The sequence below is a fragment of the Myotis yumanensis genome, unplaced genomic scaffold (assembly GCF_028538775.1).
Source record: "Myotis yumanensis isolate MYYU_CA2020_CCGP unplaced genomic scaffold, mMyoYum1.0.hap1 SCAF_7, whole genome shotgun sequence".
NCBI lineage: Eukaryota > Metazoa > Chordata > Mammalia > Chiroptera > Vespertilionidae > Myotis > Myotis yumanensis.
In genome coordinates, this window is record NW_027223758.1 from 6,187,868 (window position 1) to 6,211,653 (window position 23,786).

General features: G+C 42.4%; 1 protein-coding gene across 3 annotated transcripts in view; it reads left to right on the forward strand.

The window, feature by feature from the left end:
• LOC139013598 (serine/threonine-protein phosphatase 4 regulatory subunit 1-like) overlaps positions 1-23,786 on the forward strand; it is an 81,933-nt gene that overhangs the window by 10,063 nt on the left and 48,084 nt on the right. For 2 of the 3 annotated variants that reach the window (XM_070419708.1, XM_070419710.1), the window contains exon 3: positions 14,044-14,176. In XM_070419708.1, coding sequence (XP_070275809.1) covers positions 14,044-14,176 — 133 coding nt within the window. Of the gene's footprint in view, positions 1-14,043; positions 14,177-23,786 lie in introns of those variants that run through there. The other variant, XM_070419709.1, reaches the window with a different exon arrangement.

Consider the following 23,786-nt stretch of genomic DNA (forward strand, 5'->3'; position numbering starts at 1 on the left):
AGGCGAGAATGTGGATGAACTTCACCAACGTAATGATGAGTGAAAGAAACCAGACAGAGAAGGGTACAAACTACATGATTTTGTGGATACAAAGGACAAGACAAGCAAAGCTAATCTAGGTGGTAAAGAGGCAGGAGAGTGGTCATTCCGGGGGTGAAGTGAGTGGAGGGAGCACGAGGGGTTTTAGAAAATGCTGCTAGCAGTTTTTCTTGAGCTAAATGCTGGTTACTCGAATGTGTTTAGTTTTGTGAAAATTCATTATTTGTACCCTTTTCTGTATGAATGTTATACTTCATTCTCCCTTCCCCCAAATATTGATTTTTTTTAAATCAAGGTATGAGGGAGCATAACTGAACTGTGGGGAATGAGTTAGTGAAAAGGGAAGATGGCAGAGAGCAGAAAGGAGGCGTATGAGTGCGGGGCGTGAGGTGTAGGACAGGAGTGGGACTGGCTGCATCCAGGGCAGAGCTGGCTGCTTTCCAGGAGGACAAAGACCACCTTCCGAGCAGTTTGGTTAAGGGGTCAGTAGAGAGGTGACTTCATTCTGGTCAGCATTACTTGATAGTTTCAAATATATTGAACAGTCTGAAGATAGAGACCCACATGCACATATAGGTTGTTTTCTTTTATAACCTTCTTTTCTTTTCCAGTCTATCTTGAGGCAGCCTAGAGAAGTCGCTGCATTTTTAAGTAATATTGTTCCACTCATTAGTACAATGTAGACTCTAGCACTCCAGACTCCTCCAACTCTGTTCCTAATCCGGTGAGTTGGCGGGAAAACAGGTGTGCAATATCAAAATGGAGCACACGATGTGCCTGGACTGCAGAGTTCCTTCCTATCAGGTAACTGGAGTAAATGTTTCCCATTGACCATCAGTATAAAAGTCAGACTCATAAATAATGACAGGTTTTGGAAGCTGTGATTAAAGCCACAAATCAAAGAGGAATTTCCATGTATGCACGGTGTAGAAAGGACGGCTGCTCATGAATTAAGTTGGTCTTTCCAGCCAGCTATTGTGTAGTGCTGGTAATAACCATCGGTGGCCCTCAAAGATTTGCAATATGAAGCGTTATGCATTGGCCAGATTTGCTTATACAAGAGCTGATAAATCAGCCTGGGTCTTGTTAGAGAATGGCATTTCTATGGAGAAAGTTTGCCTGTGCAACTTGCTGTTGAAATTTAGTTAAGTCAACAAGGACCTGCACTGTTGCCGGCATCAGTTTTCCCTCAAAGCTAGTGAAGAATCAGAAGTGTTCTTTTTTTTTTTTTTTAAATATATTTTATTGATTTTCTACAGAGAAGAAGGGAGAGGGATAGAGAGCCAGAAACATCGATGAGATAGATCAGCTGCCTCCTGCTCGCCCCCCAGTGGGGACGTGCCCGAAACCAAGGCACATGCCCTTGACTGGAATCGAACCCCCGGGACCCCTGAGTCCGCAGGCCGACACTCTATCCACTGAGCCAAACTGGTTCGGCCAGAAGTGTTCTTTATCTTTTAGATGGGTCAGGTTGGTCTACCCTGTTAGAGGTAGTCCCAACTTAGGAATCTGCATTTGTATTTATAAGCCTGTTAGCAAGAACAATGAGACCACTTTAAATAACACATTAATGAATGATTTACTCTGGTTCCCCCCAAATCATTTTCGTGCAGAGACTGGGTTATTGTTCATTGAAGAGTGGCTAATGAGAAGCTCTAAGAAATGATCAATTATGTAAGTTCTACATTAATACATTCCTCTGTGGTTGTTTTTAAGTACAAATTTGGCAAATAGACTAAATAACCTCCTTCTTGATGGTGACCCACTAATCCCCTAACATTTTAAGACGGACAGAGTGGGCCACATCTATCATGTTCTTCCAACCAATGTCCCCCAGTGCCATGTCAGAGACAGATATTGGATCGAATGGATAATTGGGCTGGCCCAGGGTGGCATATCTCACCTAGAGTTATAGTGACAGGGTGACATGTTGAATGGAGAATCGTAAATATTGGGAATGCCTGGAGAAGGGATTCTTAATGAAAATGCTTGCCGGGTTAGACTCGCTGTAACATTCTGCCTCTGTCTCTACCTCTGTTCACATCTGGGCCAATAAAGGTATCTCACTGGGTATGTTTTATTGTGTTTATTTTTTCTCACCTTTTGGCTTAAAACCAGTTCTAGCGAGGCTGCTTAGTCAGGGCTCGGTGGCTCATGGGAAATCTCTGACTTCCCGGGAGGAAGGGGACGCTCAGTGCACTTTGCTCCACCCTGTTCTCTCCTTCATCTGGAATGTTCTTTGTCCCTGGCCCACATCCTCTTTCTTTCCAAGATCAAGATTCCTACTTGATTTTCAGAACCTAACTCAAATGTCACTTCTAGCGAAGCATCTCCTTCTCCCTTTTCCTAGTGGGCCTGGTTACCTCCTCAGTTTATTTATACCTTTATCCTGTGGCTCTTGCTTTGGAGAATTGTGGGTTGTTATGTGTATGACATTCGTGTTCCCTTGGGAGCTTTTGGAGTCGGGGGACCATGTCATTGTCATCTCTGATCACTACTCCTCTGTTGAATATTGAGTTACGGTTTACTGTTGTCACATGAAGTTAGCCATGCAGAAGATAGTATATTTGAGGTGGGTTCGCTCTTAATAATCTTTCTATTTTTGTACTAGATCTTTGATCCTTTTCTTGATGCAAAATGACCTATACAATTTATTTTCTTTCTTTTTACTAGATTGTGTCTGCTGTACTTTGAACCTGTAAACACATTCACTTAGCATTGTACTTAAAACATTAATTCGTACTTAGTGTTTTAAAACAGATTAGAGTTTTGTGAAAACCACTGCCACATAGGCAGGTGCTCCTGGGCCCATTGTGTGTTTCCACTGGAGCATCCTCATCCAGTTTATTTTATGCCCAGTCTGCTTTCAGTGATGAATATACTGACAGTCTTCATTATTTTTAGAAGGTAACCCTTGAGTAACTAGTTAGCATAGAGGAGGGTAAATCTTTGTTTTCCCTGAGTTGTAGGTTCCAGAAATTGTTTTTCTGGTGAGATTGTTGATCAGGGAAGAGCCTTTTCCCCCCTTAGTTATCTAACATCAGGGTCAAAGGATGCTAGACTCTGTTATTCTTTGCAAACTGAGCAGGACCCCATTAAAGAAGATTCAGTTTTGTCTTTGGTTGTGTAAGCTCCAGACTACTGCTTCAGGACCACCTGGTTTTGGTTGGACAGTGGAGGTGAGCTGTATATCTCTTAGATGGTTAGCTGGGTTTCTAAACTTGGACTGTCCCCTGGAGGGAAGGTGGCAGCCATAGCTGCTGAGTGTGATGCAACAGAGTCGCCGGGATATGGGCCATTCTGCTCAAGGAAACATGGTGGCAGGTGGTGTGGGCAGGGGACAGGGTGCTGAGCATAAGGTGTGATGGAGAGGCCACCCACCCTGTGAATCAAACTGATAGTTCTTGCAAGCTTTTCTCCTGATGGTCTCTGTTGGCTTTAAATTACTAATCATTTTTGGTAAAGGGTTAGTGATGTCCTGTATAAACTTGCCAATGAACCTAACATGGGGTAGAAACTGTGAAAGCAGCTTTTACTCAAAAGTTCGTCATGGCATGGAAAGCACATAAGGGCAATCATGGTCAATGTTTCTTTTTTCTTTTTTGTATTTTAAACAAAACACAAGAGGGCGCAGGGGCAGAGGTGGGGGAGTGGACCAGCTGGTAAACAGTGAACATAGGAAGTAAACATTCTGTGTGTTAGAAGGTGATGAGTTCTCTGGAAAAATAGAATGTAGATCAGGGTAAGGCGTGGGGTAGTGTGGGTGGGAGGCTTGCAGTTTCAAAATAAGGTGGTCAGGGAGGACCACGCTGAGAGAATGAATGGGCAAAGATTCTAAAGAGGAGAAGGCAGTTATCAGAGAGGATGTCTTGGGGAGAAGTCTAGGCAGAAAGAGACACCAGTCAGGGCAACAGCCCTTAGCCAAGAAAGTGACTGAATCGTTTGGGAGATAACAAAGAGCCTCATGGCCAGAGAAAGGGCATGACGGGCAAAAGGAAGAGTGGGAGCTGAGGTCAGAGAGGCAAAGGTGGGTCAGGACGTTCCTGCTGACCTGAAACCTCTCTCTCTGTGGGACCGTCACTCACCAGGGGCTGCTCAGGCAACTGTGTAGGTCTAGATTTTAACAGCTGGTGTGTCTTTCTCTGTGACAGTAGTTCTTAGCTAGGGACACAGGGCAATATCTGGAGACATTGCTGTTGTTGTTGTTAATCCTCACCTGAGGATATTGTTCCATTGATTTTTAGCGAGAGTGGAAGGGAGAGGGAGAGACAGAGAGAGAAACATCAATGTGAGAGAGACGTCTATGGGTTGCCTCTGCACAGCCCTGTCATCAGGGCCAGATATGGAGCCTGCAATCGAGGTATATACGCTTGGCCTGAATTGAACCCAGGACCCTTCGGTCTGTGAGCCGGTGCTCTATTCACTGAGCCAAATCATCTAGGGCATGGAGACATTTTTGATAGTGATAACTTGGGGAGAGTGTGGGTGCTCTTGGTATCTAGTGAACTGAACACCCTACAGTGTACAGTCCCACATAGAGAATAATTGCTTCAATAGTGCTGAGGCTGAGAAATCTTGCTATCCTATATAATAAAAGGCAAATTGTCCCCTCAGGAGTTCGACTGGCAGACCAGGAGTTCGATCACTCGCTATGACATGTGCTTACCACCTGGGGGTGGTGCGGAACATGGCAGGACATGACTACCAGGTGGTCGCGGGGTGCTGAGGGAGCGAGAGATGGAGGAGGAGGGGAGGTCTGGAGGCAGAGGGGAGGTCTGGAGGCAGGGAACCTGATCTGCCCTGATCACTGGCCAGGCCTAGGGACCCTACCTGTGCACGAATTTCATGCGCCGGGCTTCTAATATTATTATATAGTTCATCAGCTGTTGATGAATTTAGTTTGTCTTTGAAGACTTTATAAAAGGAAAATATTAAAACATCATGGGAAGAGGTTGTTAATGTCAGTACCTGGTCAGAATGCCTTCAAAATTGCCTTAAAGATAATGCTGGCTCTGATCACTCACTTGGTGGCCAGCGAACCCAAATATCTCTTGCATGTCCATTTTAGTAAACTCTGGCCCTTTTATTTGTAGTTCAAAAAAATCCAGTACATTGTTTCCAGGTAAATAGTAATAATATTACAGATAATCTTATGAATGTGGACTCATGTAGGATTTTTTCATTTTGAAAGGGGCTATGATGGTGAGTCACACAAGAGGAAATGATTACCTGTATATTAAAAAAACAAGTTGATTTTCAGTACTTGGAATAAAAGGCACTGCCATTCGCATATGAACATGATGTTATTGATGGGAATGTTTTTCTTGGATTCCGTGAATGCAGTGTTTTTCAGAAGCCAGTCATTTGTGTCCTGCTTTTCCTATTTCTGCTTTATCTATATACCACCTATATTTTTCTTTATGTCAGATAATTTTTTAATTTAAACACATTTAACAAAACTTGTGTCAGTTGTTTGACACGAAATTTCACAAAAATAAAAGACAAAAATAAAATAACATAATTAAAATCTAGACTGGCCACAGTTGCGTGCAAAGATTGCAAACCTGAGACCTGCTCTGTGTTAGAAGGAGATTCACCAGTGTCCGGGAAGTGCTCATCCACTAGTGCCAAGAGCAGCTTCCTCTGATTTAATCAGAATGAACCAGGGATAATTTTCCCACTGTGTGATTTAGTGACATTGAATGGACCTTCCATGTGTCACACGTGGGGATGTGCTGTCCCAAGCTGTCTATCCTCGGAGGCCAGGTGACAGGCTGTAGATTTGCAGCCTGGCTGGCTGGGGGCTGAGCCGCAGTCTGAGAGTGTGGGGCCCATCAGTGATAGCACGGAGGCTGGTTCTCTTTGTTCTGGAGGGGATTAAAGCTGCAATTCCACTTCTTAAAATAAAACAAATCCCCATAATTCAGATTTCTTACTATTTCAGATGAATTTTACATCTCTTTCCTCTCTGCCCCTCCTTCTGAACGTAATATGTATTACCAAAATTTAATTCTACTATATTCATTAGGATGATTGGATATTTTTGAATAAGTCATGTACTTTATATTGAATGTTAGAATTCATTATTTTATTTTAGCAGTTATATTATAGTCTTTGATCTGCCTTCTCTCTTTTCTGAAGCTCAGCTCTCTCATTTTTGCAAGCAGAACTGAATGAATTAATGTCTCGGCTGTTTTATAACTCACGTGGGTGCAGCTGCAGGCAGCTTGAGGCTACTTGCTGCACCTCATTTTTGTGGAAACTAGGTTTTCTCAGCTTTCTCAGGGGCTGCTAGACTCTCATGAATTGAATCTTGGTAATCAAAGTCTCCGGAGACTGATTTCTATAGAAACCAGTATTTATTAAGTGTCTGCTGTGTTCCAGGCTCATATGACACAGTCCCAGGGTTTAAAGGACCTCCGAGTTTAGCTGCAGAGATAGAAACAGTCTACTTAGAGTTAATAATGCGCCACTTTATGTAAAACGTGGAAACCTGACAACTGTATAGTTCCAATTATTCCCCTCCTACTTTGTGTTATACCTTTTATTATATAGTACATCTGCAAGGTTATAAATTCCACAATATGAAGTTATAATTTCTGCTTTGTACTGCTTTAAGCATCATATATGTTTTGAGGAAATTAAGAGGAAAATATTTTTTTAAAAAAATTACCCACATATTTGCCATTTCCAATGCTCTTGATTTCATTTGAAGATAATACTTCCAAATGGTGTCATTCCTTTTCATTCTGCAGAATTTCTTTTAGCATTTCTGTAGATTACATTGACTGGCTGTGTTTAAAGGGTGCGCTAACAAATAAATTCTTGAAATTTACATAGTGTTATTAGCCAGTGTTACCTCAATAAAAATAAATAGATAAATAAAAAATTTAAAAAGTACCCCACCAGTGGTTGAGCATCGACCCCTACACCAAGAGGTGACTGGTTCAGTCCCAGTCAGGGCACATGCCCAGGTTGTGGGCTCGATCCCTGGTGGAGGGTGTGTAGGAGGCAGCCGATCAATGTTGATATTTCTCTCTCATCAGTGTTTCTATTTCTCTTTCTCTCTTCCTCTCTCTCTAAAAATCAATAAAAACATATTAAAAAAATTTTTTAAAATATATTTTATTGACTTTTTACAGAGAGGAAGAAAGAGGGATAGAGAGTTAGAAACATCGATGAAAGAGAAACATCAATCAGCTGCCACCTGCACACCCTCTTCTGGGGATGTGCCCGCAACCAAGGTACATGCCCTTGACCGGAATCGAACCTGGGACCCTTGAGTCCCCAGGCTGACGCTCTACCCACTGAGCCAAACTGGTTATGGCTAAAAATTTTTAAAATAAAAACAACTTAGGATTTTTGTTTTTGTTCTTTTTAAATTTACAGTGTTTTTATTTCATCTTAATTCTGGAAGGATCTTTCACTGGATTTGAAGTTGTGGATTGACAGTTTTTTCTTTCAGTCCTTTAAATATGTGTTTCCAAGGTCTTCTGCCTCCATTGTTTCTGGTGAGGAGTCAGAGATCATGCGAATCATTACTCCTTGTATGTAATGGTTATTCTCTGCTGCTGCTTTCAAGATTATCATCTTCGGTTAGCAGCAGTTTGACTAGGATGTATCTATGTGTGGTTTTCTGTGTGTTTATCTTCTTGGGATTTGTTGAGATCCTTGATTATGTACATTTATTTATTTTACCAAATATGGGGAGTTTGGGGGCATTATTTTATTATCTGTGTTCTGGTATGTCCATGCAATGAATTTTTGAGTTTCATTTGATGTCTTTTTATAGTTAACATTTCTTTTCTGAGATTCCTTATGTTTTCATTCATTTTAGGCATATTTTTCCTTTACATCCATAAGCATTTTATAATAGTTGCTTTAAAATCATTGTCTGAAATTCCAACATTTAGGTTCTTTTAGGGTCAATCTGTTTTGATTTTTTTTCTTCTATTTTACCTAGTTCATGTTTTCCTGTTTTTTGTTTTGTTTATTGAGTAAGGTTGGATTGGAACCTGGATATTGTGACTATTATGTGCTATAAAATCTCTGAATTCTCCAGTATGCATTCAAAGAGTATTGATTTGTTTTGTTTTGTTTGAGTAGGTGCTTAAATTGATTGAGGTTAAATTGTTACCTTTGTCTCTCCTGTAGAGGATGGTATCCCAAATCTCAGTCCAGTTCTCTCAGCCTTAGCTGTGCTGTGGAGTTTTCCACACAAATGCATGATTAGGAGACAAGACAGAGTCTGGGCTGAATTAATATAGAGGTGTCTCCTCACTGATGTTTTTCTTTCCAGGAAGTCCCCTTCTTCCCATTCCCCAAACATGCACACTTTCTAGTGGTTGTGGTTGCTCTCAACACAGGAGATAGAAACATAAACAATATCAATGATTTAATTATAATACTAGCAGCTGATGTTTTCAGAGTGCTTATGTGTGTCACATGCTATATAACTATGTCTGTGTGACTGTCTGTTGTTCTGTCTGATGTCATTTAACCTACACTACACCAATCATCTGAGGTAGGCATTCATTTTAGGGTAAGACAACAAAATCAGAGATGACATATTTATCCAAGAGACAGAGCTGGCTTTCACAATCAGGTATTTTGACTAAAGATCCCACACTCCTACTGATTGTATGTTTGCTTCTAACATCGTGTAAGTGAGAGATCTGGGATATAATCTTTACTTTTTCTGTTTTCTTTAGATGGTTATTTTTGCCATTGGTGTTCTACAATCTAAGCATTGATTTATTATTAATCATTCAGTTTAGGATTTGTAATTCTTCAAATTGGATAGTCATACTTTTTTTTCCCATTCTGACAAATTCTTAGTCATAATCTCTTTAAGTATTGCCTCTTCCTATTTTCACTAACCCCTCTTTCTGTAATTTACATTGGATTTATTTTAGACCTTAGCACTCCGTTTTTCATGTGCCTTAATTGTTGTCGAGTACTTTCCAACTCTTTATTTCTCTGTGCAGTGTTCTGGGTGATTTGTCAGATCAGTCTTCCATCTCACTAACTCCCTCTTAAACTGTGTCTAAACTGCTCTTTAAGCCAGCTACTGAATTTTTTATTAAATTGTTTGTTTTTCATTTCTACTTGGTTCTTTCTCATATGTGCCTGTTCCTCCCAACCCCACACTCTCCTCTTCTTTTATTATATACTAGAGGCCTGGTGCATGAAATTCGTGCACTGGGGTGGAGGATGTCCCTTAGCCCAGCCTGCACCCTCTCCAATCTGGGACCTCTTGAGGGATGTCTGACTGCCCGTTTAGACAGTTTAAACGGGCAGTTCGACATCCCTCTCACAATTCAGGACTTCTGGCTCCCAGCTGCTCGCCTGCCTGCCTGATTGCCCCTAACTGCTTCTGCCTGCCAGCCTGATCACCCCCTAACCACTCCCCTGCCAGCCTGATCGACGACTAACTGTTCCCCTGCTGGCCCGATCACCCCCAACTGCCCTCCTCTGCCAGCCTGGTTGCCCCTAACTGCCCTCCCCTGCAGGCCTGGTTGCCCCCAACTGCCCTCCCCTGCTGGCCTGGTTACCCCTAACTGCCCTCCCCTGCTGGCCTGATTGCCCACAACTGCCCTCCCCTGCAGGCGATCTTGTGGCCACATGGGGGTGGCCATCTTGTGTGTTGGAGTGATGGTCAATTTGCATGCAGGTTGTGACTAATTAGCATATCCCTCTCTTGTTATTGTGTTGGAATGGTGGTTAATTTGCATACTGGTCTTGACTAATTAGCATATCTGGTCATGACTAGCATATCCTGTCATGACTCTGAGGGTGTCATGACCAATTTGCATATTACCCTTTTATTAGTATAGACTAGGAGCCCAGTGCATGAATTCGTGCACCTTGAAAGGAACTGTGGGCCGCAAGGCTGCGGTGGGCACAGGTGTGGGTCTTGGCCCATCCTCCACACCCCCACCTGGCCCCTCCCACCACGGCCCCCAGACCCCCTGCCTGCCAGCAGCCCTGCTCCCGCTGCTGCTGCTCCCATGCGCTGATGGCACCGGGCCTGCTTGCACCTACTGACAGTGTGGAGCAATTGGGGCCGGTGCCACTGGGTGTGAGCAGGGCTGGTGCCATCAGCTGGTGTCAGGAGTGGATGCTGCCCTGATCACCCCTCAGGAGCAGGGAGGGTATAGAGAAGCCCTTAGGGGTGATCGGGGCCGGTAGCTGCCGTTCGCACCCACTGATGGCACCGAGCAATTGGGACTGGTGCTGGGCGCTGGCAGTGGGTGCGAGCGGTGGCTCCAGCAACAGGTGCGAGCGGGGCCAGTGCAGGCAGCAGGTGTGAGCGCTGGACACGACTGTGGCGTATGGGAGCAAAGAATTTTTAGTAACCACCAGAGGCTCGCAGCGATGACAGCAACCAGTGCCCCACCTTGGTCTCACCTGCTCCACCATCCCACCGTGGCTGACACTCGCCATGTTCTGCGCGCGTCCCGTGGTAGTCAGCGCACGTCATAATGACTGGTTATTCAGTTGTTCCGCCGTTCAGTCTATTTGCATATTAGGGTTTTCTATAAATACTAGAGGCCCGGTGCACAAAAATTTGTGCACTCGTGGCGGGGGGGGGAATCCCTCAGCCTGGCTTGTGCCCTCTCGCAGTCTGGGACCCCTCAGGGGATGACCACCTGCTGGTTTAGGCCCGCTCCCTGGGGGATTGGGCCTAAGCTGGCAGTCAGACATCCCTCTGGCAGCCCGGGAGCCCTTGGGGGATGTCCACTTGCCAGCGGGGAGCAGGCCTAAGCTGCAGTCAGACATCCTTAGCGCTGCTGAGGAGGTGGGAGAGGCTCCCACCACCACTGCTGTGCTGGCAGCCATCAGCCTGGCTTGTGGCTGAGCAGAGCTCCCCCTGTGGGAGCAGACTGACCACCAGGGGGCAGCTCCTGCATTGAGCGTCTGCCCTCTGGTGGTCATTGTGTGTCATAGTGACCAGTCATTCCCAGTCGTTCTGCTGTTAGGGTCAATTTGCATATTACCCTTTTATTATATAGGATAGAGGCCTGGTGCACAGGTGGGGGCCAGCTGGTTTGCCCTGACGGGTGTCCCGGATCAGGGTGAGGGTCCCGCTCGAGTGCCTGGCCAGCCGGGGTAAGGGGCTGATGGCTGTTTTCAGGCTGGCCACACCCCCTTTAGGGTGGGGGGTCCCCACTGGGTTGCCTGGCCAGTCTGGGTTAGGGGCTAAGGGCTGTTTTCAGGCTGGCCAAGCACCCTGGCGACGGAAGCTCTCAGCCTCTCCTTTTTTTCTTTTTTCTTTTTATTCTGAGATTTATTTACCTTCTATAATTGAAACTTTGTAGCCTTGAGTGGAGCTCAGAGCTGGCCAGGGCAGGCGGGAAGCTTGGCTTCCTCCATCGCCAGGGGCAACCCAAGCCTCCTGCTCGCTCCAGCTCCGTGGCCACGGCCGGCTGAAAGCAGGTATCTGGGGTTTATTTATCTTCTATAATTGAAACTTTGTTGCCTTGAGTGGAGCTCAGAGCTGGCCACAGCAGGCGGGAAGCTTGGCTTCCTCCATCACTGGAGCAACCAAGCCTCCTGCTCGTTCCAGCTCCGTGGCTGCCGGCCGCCATCTTGGTTGGGTTAATTTGCATATAGCCTCTCTGATTGGCTGGTGGGCATGGCTTAAGGTGTAGTGAAGGTATGGTCAATTTGCATGTTTGTCTTTTATTAGATTAGCTAGATAGATATACTAGAGGCTGAGTGCATGAAATTTGTGCATGGGTTGGGTCCCCAGGCCTGGCCGGTGATCAGGGCTGATTGGGGCCCTCCGGCTGCCAGCCGGGGCCTTCTTTCCCCTGGCTGCCGGCTGCTGGCCAGGGCCTTCCTTCGTTTTGCACTGCCCCTGATGGTCAGTGCACGCCATAGCTGGCAGTCGAACTCCAGGTTGCTCAAACTCCCAAGGTGACATTTTGCATATTAACCTTTTATTATATAGAATATTTTTTAAATCCTCACCCAAGGATATTTTTCCATTGATTTTTTTTTCTTTTAAGAGAGGGTGGAAGGGGAGGAGGAGAGACAGAGAGAGAGAGAAACATCGATGTGAGAGAGACACATGGATTGGTTGCCTCCTGCATGCACCCCGACCAGGGCCGGGGATTAAGCAAACTGAGGTACCTGCCCTTGACCAGGAATTGAACCCAGGATCCTTCAGTCCTCAGGCTGATGCTCTGTCCACTGAGCCAAACTGGCTAGGACATTATGATATCTTATTTTTTGGTCCTACTGATTCTAGGCATAATTATTTGGTAATCTATTTCCGGTTTTTCTAATATTTGTAATCTTGAGGTGCAAATTCTCATTTATTGTGTCTGCTAACTCTTCCTCTTCTTGATGGCTTGGAACCATATATAGTTTGAAAATTTTTATTGCCTATTTATCTTCAGCAGGATTGTTTCATGAAATTTCATGCTTATTGGATTGTTACAGTCTCTTTAGAACAGCTTCTTTTTTTTGCTTGCTAGGATGCTGACATTGGAGTAAATCTGGACAGTGACCCTCCCAGTAGCTCAGTGGGGCTCCTGCACTTTGCAGGTGGTGTAAGTCTGGACTCTACAGTCATAGGTCATGCAGTCCTGTAGGTTTTTTTTTGTTGTTGTTGTTTCAAATCCTCACCTGAGGATATTTTTTTCATTGCTTTTTCAGAGAGAGTGGAAGGGAAGTTGGGGGAAGGGAGAGATAGAGAGAAACATCAATGGAAGAGACATATCGACTGGTTGCCTCCCACACGCACCCCATGAAGAGCGAACCTGAAACACAGGTCCGTGCCCTTGACCAGGAATTGAATCCATGACCCTACGGTGTGTGGACCAACGCTCTAACCACTGAGAAACACCAGCCAGGGAAGGCTTGTGGTTTTGATTTTTCAAGAGTGACTACCCCTCCTCCCACTCCCATCATAACTGAAGGCCCCTTTCCACAACTGTTTTTCCCACATGAACTCATTTTCCCAACATCCTGATGGGGTGAGGGTGAGGTTTTATAGCCAGCCTCCATAGGACAACATGAATGCGTGGAGAGCTTAAGTCACTTCCTCTGGTCACACAGCTGGTAAATAGTAGTTGGGGGTTCGATCCAATTCAGTGCCCCTGGGCTCAGCCACCCCACTCCATTGGATGGAAGGAGGTGCCTGTTCTTAGCTGGGGATGAAGGAAAGCCCAGGCTTAAGGAAGAAGAGTCTGTGTGACTAGTGCTCATTGTTGGCTAGAGGCAGTCAGAGGAGCTTGCAGACATCCACGTGGGGGTCTGGTTGGGTGTTGCCAAGCCAGGGGTGTGGGTCCCTGGGCATTGAGTTATGGAGTGGATGAAGCTGTATGACAGGCACTTTTAAGACAAGACAAGATATGGGCATGCTTTCTGTCAGATTCTTGCTTACAGGCTCAAACTTGTTTTTCTTTTGACAATTTTAAACCTGTTTGCACAGAACTCCATGGCCGTTTTCATAGGTGAGCTTCTTTGGTCACTTGCTTCCGAGTTCCCTGGTAGAGGGGTGCCCCATCCACAAGGAGAGGTGACTAGGGCATTGGACCAATGGCACTAGAAGGGCATTCTGTTTTCTTTTTGACTCTGGTCTCATCACCTTCTTCTGGATGATGAGCCCGCCCTTTGTTTTAGATCAGTAGTTCTCAACCTTCTCGCCCTTTAAATACAGTTCCTCATGTTGTGACCCAACCATAAAATTATTTTCGCTGCTACTTCACAACTGTAATGTTGCTACTGTTATGAATCGTAATGTAAATATCTGATATGCAGGATGGTCTTAGGCGACCCCTGTGAAAGGGTTGTTCGACCGCCAAAGGGGTCTCGACCCACAGGTTGAGAACCGCTGTTTTAGATGATGGTCAACTTTGCAGTCCTCAGAGGCTTCAGCTGGAGAGGGCTGTGGAAGTGCACAGCAGGCTGCAAGGCCATGCCTCTGCCCAGGTGTGACTTGTCACCGTCGATGCACACTTAGGAGTGTATTTTTCCCCTCTTCTCCTTCAGATGGATTTGAAGACTATGGCCCAGACTGTGACAGCATGAGGGTGACAGCCTTCTTGGACATCCCAGGCCAGGATAACCTGCCCCCCCTCACTCGCTTGGAGAAGTATGCTTTCAGTGATAACATCTTCGACCGGTAAGCTCCACCTGTCCTTCGCATGTTCACACCCTTGTTGTGTTTGGTTTAGGCTGACACTGGTGGTCACTTCTCTGTAACAGTTTTGTGGGGACTCATGGATCAGGTGGCTTACGGGCTGTCTCCAGGATGCTGGGGTTCATTTATATTGGGCTTTTCCATTATTCTCATTATTGTTTTACTGACCACCTGGTAAGTCAGGAAGAGAGTGTGGGTGAAATTTCATGGTGTTTAGATAATGAGGATTGTAACTGGGCTTTTCTCCCACGTGCAGTACTGGGAGAGGGAGAGTGCATGAGTGACTGGGACACACCCCTTGGAGTCTTGCTGGCTCATCCTATTGACTGCGCCGTGCTTCAGGGACTTTGCTGCAGCTTGCCCTGCCCCATCTGATGTCACCCCTTGTGGTGCTGACTGGAATCTACTCCAGGCTCAGATTATGCCTCCTACTCTCAGCAGATGACCTTGACTCTTGTTTCACAAAGAAAGCAGAAACTTAGGCATGTCTTTCGATTTCCGTTCTGCCCCAATTTGTATCTGAAAGCATCCTTCCCTCCTGTCTCAGAGAGAGTGTCTCTCTTCTTGTCCACTCCCTCCATCAGATGTGCCTCTGTCTGTATCTTCCTTCCCACCCATTACACACACCCTTTCCTTCCCCTTACAGACCATTGCATGTCTCTTGTTCTGGACTCCTCTCCCTGCCGCCTTCCTTCGTGCCTTCCCCCGAGGACACCATTCTGAATCTGTAAAGACTGGATGCCACTCAGAGTCTCTTTTCTTACCTTCCATTCACTCTAACTTTAAAAAATTATATTCTATGTCTTTACATCTATTAAATCATCACAGGCTCGCAGCAATTGCTACTGAATGAGTCCAGTTATTATCCCAATTTTGCAGATCGGAAAATGATGGTACTCTGAACGGCGTCTTTTGATGAGCAATTCTTAATTTAAATGTAGTTCACGATCTATCCATTTTTTCTTTTATGGTTAGTGCTTTTCATGTCATGTATAAGAAACATTTGCCTCCCCCAAGGCCACCAAGATATTTTCTTATATTGCTTTCTCGAAGTTTTATTTGTTTTACCTTCCACATTCGGATTGATGGTCCACCTGGAATTGCTTTCTGTGTTTGTGTATAATGCGAGGTAGCAGTCCAGTTTCATTTCCGTTCATGTGGTATCCAGTGGACCCAGCGCCATTTATTGAAAATGCTATCTGTTATCTGAGCTCTGCATTGCCACCTTTGTCTTAAAGGTGTCAGGTAGAGTAAGTCCTCCCCCCTTGTTCTACACGCGCCTGGACTGGGGATCGAACCCACCACCCAGGCATGTGCCCTGACTGGGAATCAAACCCATGACCTTTCTGTGCATGGGACAATGCTCCAGCCAACTGAGCCACACTGGCCAGGGCTAAGAGATTATTTTTAGACTTGTAGAAATAATTTCACACAGAAAAGTTTCAAGAATAGAAACAATTATGGTATATCTTTTACTCAGATTCATCAATTGTTAACATTTTGCCACATTTGATTTTTCATTCTCTCTATAGTTTTACTTTTTTTTGAGAGTAAGTTGTAGATACCATGTTGCCTTTCCTCTAAATACTTCATTGTGCATTTTTCTAAGAACAAGGACATTCACCATTCACTTGTATAATCACAGTACAATGATAAAAATGAGGAAATTTAACTTTGACCCAATACTATTGTCTAATATAAAGATTTCAATCAAAATTTTTCAGTTGCCCTAATAGTGTCCTTTATATCAGATTAAAAAAAATTTTTTTTATTGTTTTCAGAGAGGAAGGGAGGCGAGTGATAGAAACATCAATGATGAGAGGGAATCATTGACCAACTGCCTCCCGAACACCCACTACTGGGGATTGAGCCCACAACCCAGGCATGTGCCCTGACCAGGAATCGAACCATGATCTTCTGGTTCATAGATCAACACTCAACCACTGAGCCACATTGGTTGGGATATATATATCAGATTTTTTGTTTGGGTTTTAGGTCCAAAATCCAATCCAGCATCACATATTGCATTTAATTTTTATGTTCCCTTAGTCTCCTTGAATCTCTGATAGTTCCCAGTCTTTGTTTGCCTTTTATGATATAGTTGACATCTGTGAAGAGTACAGGTAATTTATTTTATAGAATAAACTTACTAAGAGTTTTAAAAATCCTCAATGAAGTCTAAATTTTATATAATGCTTCTTTCACATCGATAGAGATTATCAGATGATTTTTCTTCTTTAATCTTTTTTTAAAAAATACATTTCTTTATTGATTTCAGAGAGGAAGGGAGAAGGAGAGAGATAGAAACATCAATGATGAGAGAGAATCATTGATTGGCTGCTCCTGCACACCCCATACTGGGGATGGAGCCCGCAACCCAGGCATGTGCCCTTGGCCAGAATCGAACCTTGGACCCTTCAGTCTGTAGGCCGATGCTCTATCCACTGATCCAAACCGGCTAGGGCTTTAATCTTTCTTTAATTTTCTGTAAAACTTCTGTTATTGTGAAATATGACACAGAGATATTGGATGAAATATACATGTAAAGTGTAAGGCATTTTTATGAAGCAAGTACCTATGTAGCCATTACTCAAGTCATCCTAGAAGTCTGCCCCCCATTCCTGACCATCACTTCCTCCTGCCCAGCAGTACCCACCATCTGACTTTTATCTTCATCACATCCTTAATTTTCTTTCACTTTTAGCACCTAACTATAAACCTTCAGATAATATAATTTTATTTTATTGTTTCTGAACTTGACATATATGAAGTCCTGTAGGATATGTTACTTTGTGGTTTTGCATGTAGTTTGAGTTGCTTCTTTTACAACAGTGTTCTGACATTTTCCCATCTACTGTTGTTTTCTCACTATTATGAACAGTTTTGTGTCTAGGTGCACATAGTAGGCATTTCTGTATTCCCAGGAGAGAACTACTGTGTGATGAGCACCCTAACCTACTTTAGTGACAGTGCCAGTTTTCCAAAGTGGGTGCATCAGCTTATAGTCCTACCTTTGTCCAACAATTTATCTGCCGGTTGGTAATGTCAGCTTTAAAATTTTCAGCCAATCTGGCAGTGTGGTTGTGTATATATAACAATATCGCTTTGTGATTTTAATTTACGTTTTTCTTACTTAGAAGTTTGAACACCTTTTCATATGTTTGTTGGACTTCTATATTTCTTTATTTTTCTTTTTTGTGAAGTGCCTGTTTAAATTTTTTGTTGGGGGTGGGGAGATAGATTGTCTGTCTTTTTCCTGTTGATTTGTACAGATTCTTTGTGTATTCTAGATTTCAAACCTTTGTCAGTTCTGTATGGTAACCATCTACCCTCACCCTGTAGCTTGAGTTTCAGCTCTCCTTGTGGTGTCCTTTTAGTGACCAGAGCTATTCATTTCCACGTAGTTACATTTATCCACATTTTCCTTGATCCTTAGCACATTTTGAAGCTTTTAAAAAATGTCTTCCTTCACCCCAATACCTTAAACATATTCTTTTATATTGCTCTAAAGACTTTAGTTTTTATTCTTTCACATTTAGGCCTATAATCTATCTGATTTTAATTTTGGTTCAGTGTGTGAAAGTGATGTCCAGCTTCATTTCTGTAATTGTCACAATACCATTTATCAAAAATGCATTCTTTCCCCAGTGTTCTAGGGTGCCTCCCCTGTTATAATCCAGTACCTGTTTATGACAGTCTTTGTCTGGACTGACCCCTCTTCTAGTGGTCTGTCTCTCCTCAGCCAACACCATACCATCTTGATTACTTTAGATTTGTAGTAAGTCTTGATATTTGATTGAGCAAGACTTCCCACCTTGTTTTTCTTCTTTGATGTGACTTGTTATTTTTTTCAAAACATTTTTTTATTGATTTCAGAGAGGGAGGAAGAGAGAGGGGGAAAGAGAAACATCAGTTTGTGAGAGAAACATTGATAGGCTGCCTCCTGCATGCCCTTGCTGGGGATTGAGCCTGAAACCCAACCATGTGCCCTGACTGGTAATTGAACCGGTAACCTTTCAGTGCATGGAATGAGCCAATTGAGCCACACTGGCCCGGGCATGACTTGTTATTCTTGAGCATTTCCATATGTTTCAAAATAGGCTCATCAGATCCTCATAAAACAAAACAAAACATCTACTAGGATTTTGATTGGGTTTGCATAGAACCTGTAGGTCAATTTGGAGACAGTTGCCCTCTTAACAATATTTAGACTTCCAATCCATAAACATGTTATATTTTTTCATTTATGTAGGTTATCTTAAAACCCTAATAAAATGTGACCATTTTCTCTGTAGAAGTTTTGTGCATTTATGCTGGTGTATTGTAAAGGAAATCGGAGACATTATATCATTCTATCCAGTTAGACTTAAACCTAATTGCAGTGTTATTATCACACTCAGCCAAATTAGCAGTAATGCCAGCTAGTCCACCAGTCCATGTTTAGTTTTCCCTGGCTGTCTCAAACTGTCTTTTTAAGGTTGGTTGGTTTGTATCATGATCCAAATAAGGTCCGCACATTTCATTAGGTCGATGTGTCTCTGAAGTCAGTTTTTTGGGTTTTTTTTTACAGTTTTCTTTTGATCTTAAATCTCTTTAAATCTCTAATTGGTTACCCCTCTCATCTTCTTCCTACATCATTTATTTATTGAAGGGGTCATTAGTCTTGTAGAGTTTTCCACAATTTGGATTTGGTGGTCATTATTCTCACAGTGTAATTTAACATGTCCCTTTGTTTTCTGTAAACTGAAAATTACATTTGGAGACTTGATTAGATTCTGCTTCAAATCTTGTTTTTCTTTATTTATTTAACTTTTTAATTTATATTTTTTCCTTTTTATCGAATTTATTAGGGTGACATTGGTTAACACAATTATACAGTGGTCAGGTGCACAATTCTACAACATATCATCTGTGCACTGTATCGTATGTTCATCACCCCAAGTCACGTCTATATCCATACCCTCCTCCACTTTCCTCAGCTCCCCTCCCCCCAGCAATCACACCACTGTTGTCTGTGTCCATGGCTTTTTCTCTTTTTTTTCTTTTTGTGCTCAATCCCTCCACTGCCCCCACACTGCCTCCCCTGCCCTTCGACAGCTGTCTACCTCCTCTCTATGAGTCTGTCTCTATTTTGCTTGTTAGTTCATTTTGTTCATTAGATTCCACATATGAATGAAATCCTATGGTACTTGTCTTTCTCTGACTGGTTTATTTCACTTAGCATAATGCTCTTCATCAAATTTTGTTTTTAAACACTACTTCATATGTTGTTTTATGTACTTATGACAGAACATCAGGAAACAACGTCTGGCTACCCCACTTTTAGAGATGTTACTATTGAGCTGTGGGCACAGGTGTTGGATGCTTTCATTGTAAAATTCCTCACCAACCTTCCTCTAATGATGTTAGTGGTCTCAAATAATCACTGCTTAGGTCTGTTATTTCATTATGTGTTGGGAAGTGGTAATTTTCTCTCTATTGTCCATGATATCTGTAGTATGGCCCCATTTCCCAACCTATTATTGGTTATTGTTGCCTTTCTTATTTTTTCCCCCTAGATAATTCTTATCAGAGGAACATTAACTTTATTAGTTATTTCATAGCATCAAGTTTTGGCTTTGATATTCTCTATTGTATACTTATTTTCTAGTTAAATAATTTCTGCTCTAATTTACATCATTTTTTTCCTTGGAGATTTTTTTTGGGCAATTTAATTGCTGTTCTTTTTTCTTCTTGTGAGGGATGCTTAACTTTTTATTTATTTTTTGCCTTTCTTTTGTAGCACTTGAATTTTACATTATAAGATTGCTATTAAATATAAGTACTTAAGTATTATATTATTTTCATCCTTAAGTTCTGATATGTCATATTTCATTACCTTTCAGTATAAAGTATTTTAAGTGCCCATAATGATTTTCCCTTTAACCAGTGAGTTATTTAGAAGTGTTGTTTAATTTCTAAATATTTGAGGGTTTTCCAGGTATTTTTCTGTTATTTGATTCTTAGTTTAAGTCTTTTTTTAAAATTATTATCAGAGAACATACTTTGTATTATTTCTCTTTTTTAAAGTTGTTGCGATTTTTTTTTAATCCTCACTTGAGGATATTTTTTCCCATTGATTTTTTTTTTAGGGAGAGTGGAGGAGAAGGCAAAAGGAGTGGGGGGAGAAAGAGAGAGAGAGAAACATTGATGTGAGAGAGACACATTAATTGGTTGCCTCCTGCACATGTCTTGATGGGGCTGAGAATCGAGCCTGCAACTGAGGTATGTGCCCTTGACTGGGAATCGAACCATGACCCTTTGGTCTGATGCTCTAACCACTGAGAAAAACTGGCCAGGGCAAATTTGTTGAAATTTATTTTATGGTTCCATATGCTCTAATTTAGTCAATGTTCCATGTGCACTTAGAAAGAATGTGAATTCCCATGATTTTGGGTGGAATATCTTATAAAAATATCCATTAGATCAAGCTGTTTGAAAACTGTTCATGTCTTCCATCTTTTTATTTATGTTCTATGTTCTGTTAACTACTGAGAGGAATGTTGGAATCTGATATATCCATTGATTATGGATATATCTATTTTTCTTTCAATTCAAACAGTTTTTACTTTGTGTATTTTGAAACTTTGTTATTGAGTGCATACACATTGAGTATTGCTCTGTTTTCTTGAATAAATTGCTCTCTTTATCACTGTGTAATGTCTCTCTTTATCCCTGGTAATACTCCTTTTTCTGATTCTAATATATACATTCCAGTTTGGTTTAGTGTATGTATGGTGCATGTCTGTCCACTTATTTTTAACCTATCTATGCCTTATATTTAAAGTGTGATTATTGTAGTTGTCTGGGTATTGCTTTTAAAAAAATCCAATTTAACAATTTCTGCCTTTAGTTTGAATGTTTAGATCATTTACACTTGATGTTACTGTTGATATGGCTTGATTTAAATATGTCATCTTGCTATTTGTTTTCTATTTGTCTCACTGTATTCTTCTTGCTGTTTTCCTCTTTTCCTACCTTTTTTAAGAAAAACACATTTTCAAAAATAATTTCAGTTGATCTCCATGATTGGCTTATTAGTTATACCTCTTCTAAAAATATTATTGACTGTTCTAGGAATCATAATATACTTCTTTTAAAAATATATAGATTTTTATTGATTTCAGAGAGAAAGGGAGAGGGAGAGATATAAACCTCAATGATGAGAGAGGATCATTGATTGGCTGCCTCCTGCGTGCCCCACACTGGGGATCGAGCCTGCAACCAAGGCATGTTCCCTGACCAGGAATCGAACCATGACCTCCTGGTTCACAAGCTGATGTTCAACCACTGAGCCATGCCAGCTGGCTTATAATATACTTCTTTAACTTATCACAACATGTTCAGATAAAATTATACACTTTGCATATAGTGCAAGAAACAGTGTAAGAACCTTACAGCAGTATATTTTTACTTCCTCTCTCCATCTTTTCTGCTGTTGTTTTCCTGCATTTTACTTCTACACATGTCATAAGCCCTACAATACTTTGTCCTATATTTGCTTTGGATAGTCAACCCTCTTTTAAAGCAATTAAAATGAGAAAAAAATATTTTTTATCTTTGCCTTTATTTTTACCATTTTCATACTTTTTATTTCTTTTTGTAAAATGCCCATTTCCATCAAGTATCTTTTTGCCTCCAGAACTTTCTTTAACAGTTCTTATTAGTACAAGGCTGCTGCCAGTGAATTCTCACAGCTTGTTTGTCTGAAAAAGTCTTCATTTCACTTTCTTTTTTCTCTCTCTCTTTAATAGACTTTATTTTGTGAGCAATTTTAGGTTTATAGAAAAATTGAGCAGCAAGTACAGAGTTCCTGTATTCCTTAACTATCCAAGCATGTCTAAGCCTAACAGTAGACCTTCAGCATATTAACCACACTTACCTTTTCTTTGTTGTTAGTCCTCACCCGAGCATATTTTTCCATTGATTTTTAGAGACAGACAGAAAGAGAAACATTGGTGTGAGGGAGACACATCGATTAGTTGTCTCCCACGCAAGCCTGCAACTGAGGTATATGCCCTTGACTGGAATCGAACCCAGACCCTTCAGTCCATGGGCCGATGCTCTATCCACTGAGCAAAACCAGTTGGGGATAACCACACTTATCTTAAAGTCCTTGTCTGAGGTGTTCAACATTTGGACCCCATGTCCTCACCCTTCCTTGTCTCTCTGGAAGCCCGACTCCTGCTCATCCTCAGTCTCGTCTTTCCAGCTCCCCTCCATGTTCTTCTCTGTCTTAAGGACCTTGTCACTGTTCATCACCCTTGGTGTTCTGATCTACTTATGGGCCTCGACTGTGAGCTCCTTCAGGCAGGGCCTGGAACCTTCTTGTCTCTGTACCCCAAGCTTCTTGCCCTGAGTCTGGAGCCAGGTGGGCTGAACTCATGAATGTAACTGCATGAGTGGGTGATGGAAAGAAGGGACAAAGACAGAAAGGCTTACTTGCACGGTTACATTTCCAGGGGACATTGCCATGTAAAGTTAAGCCATCCTTTTTCTTTATAGTTTAAAAAATCCATGAAAATAATACTTGTTGAAACATTTTGCCATTTTAGGTGTTCAATAGTGAGAGTCCCCTCTCCTCAGTAGTCTTAGGTAATGACTGGGAACAGTTTAGTGTGTATTCTTCTACATTTTTTTCTAAATGAGTGTGTGTATATATACACTGAGTGGCCAGATTATTATGACCACCTGACATTTATAGGCAAATTTCGCTCTGAAGTTGCTAGAGGGCCAGACCATTATAAATAGGGAAGCAGGTTGTTTACCACGACAGTAGAAGTGATTTTTTTCTGAAGATATGGGTAAACAACGCGATTTAACAGCCTTTGAACGTGGGGTACACACACACACACACACACACACACACACACACACACACACACTGAGTTGCCAGATTATTATGACCACCCCATCAGTACTTCGTTGGTCCACCTTTTGCCTTCAATACTGCGGTGATTCTTCTTGGCATTGACTCCACGAAATGTTGAAAGGTGATGCGAGGAATCTGACACCATGCCTGATGAATAGCACTGTCCAGTTCTGTGAGATTTGATGGCTGTGGAACCAGCTGTCTGATGGCTCTTTTAACTTCGTCCCACAAATGCTCAATTGGATTGAGATCTGGTGATCGTGGGGGCCACCTAAGCAAGGTAAAGTCTCCCTCATGTTCTTGAAACCACTCCTGCACAATACGAGCACCATGGCATGGTGCATTGTCTTGTTGGAAGAAGCCATCTCCATTGGGATACGCCATCAACATGATAGGATGAACCTGATCAGCAACGATACTTAGGTATGTTGTGCTATTCAGACGTTGTTCCACATGAATTAAAGGGCCCAAATCATGCCAAGAAAACATGCCCCAAACCATAACACTGCCCCCACCAGCATGAAGGGTTGTACTCATGCATGTGGGGTGCATGATTTCATGCTGTTTCCGCCAAATTCTCACTCTGCCATCTGCATGATGCAACTGGAAACGTGATTCATCGGACCACATGACTTTTTTCCAATGTTCAACTGTCCAATCCTTGTGTTCCTGTGCGAATTG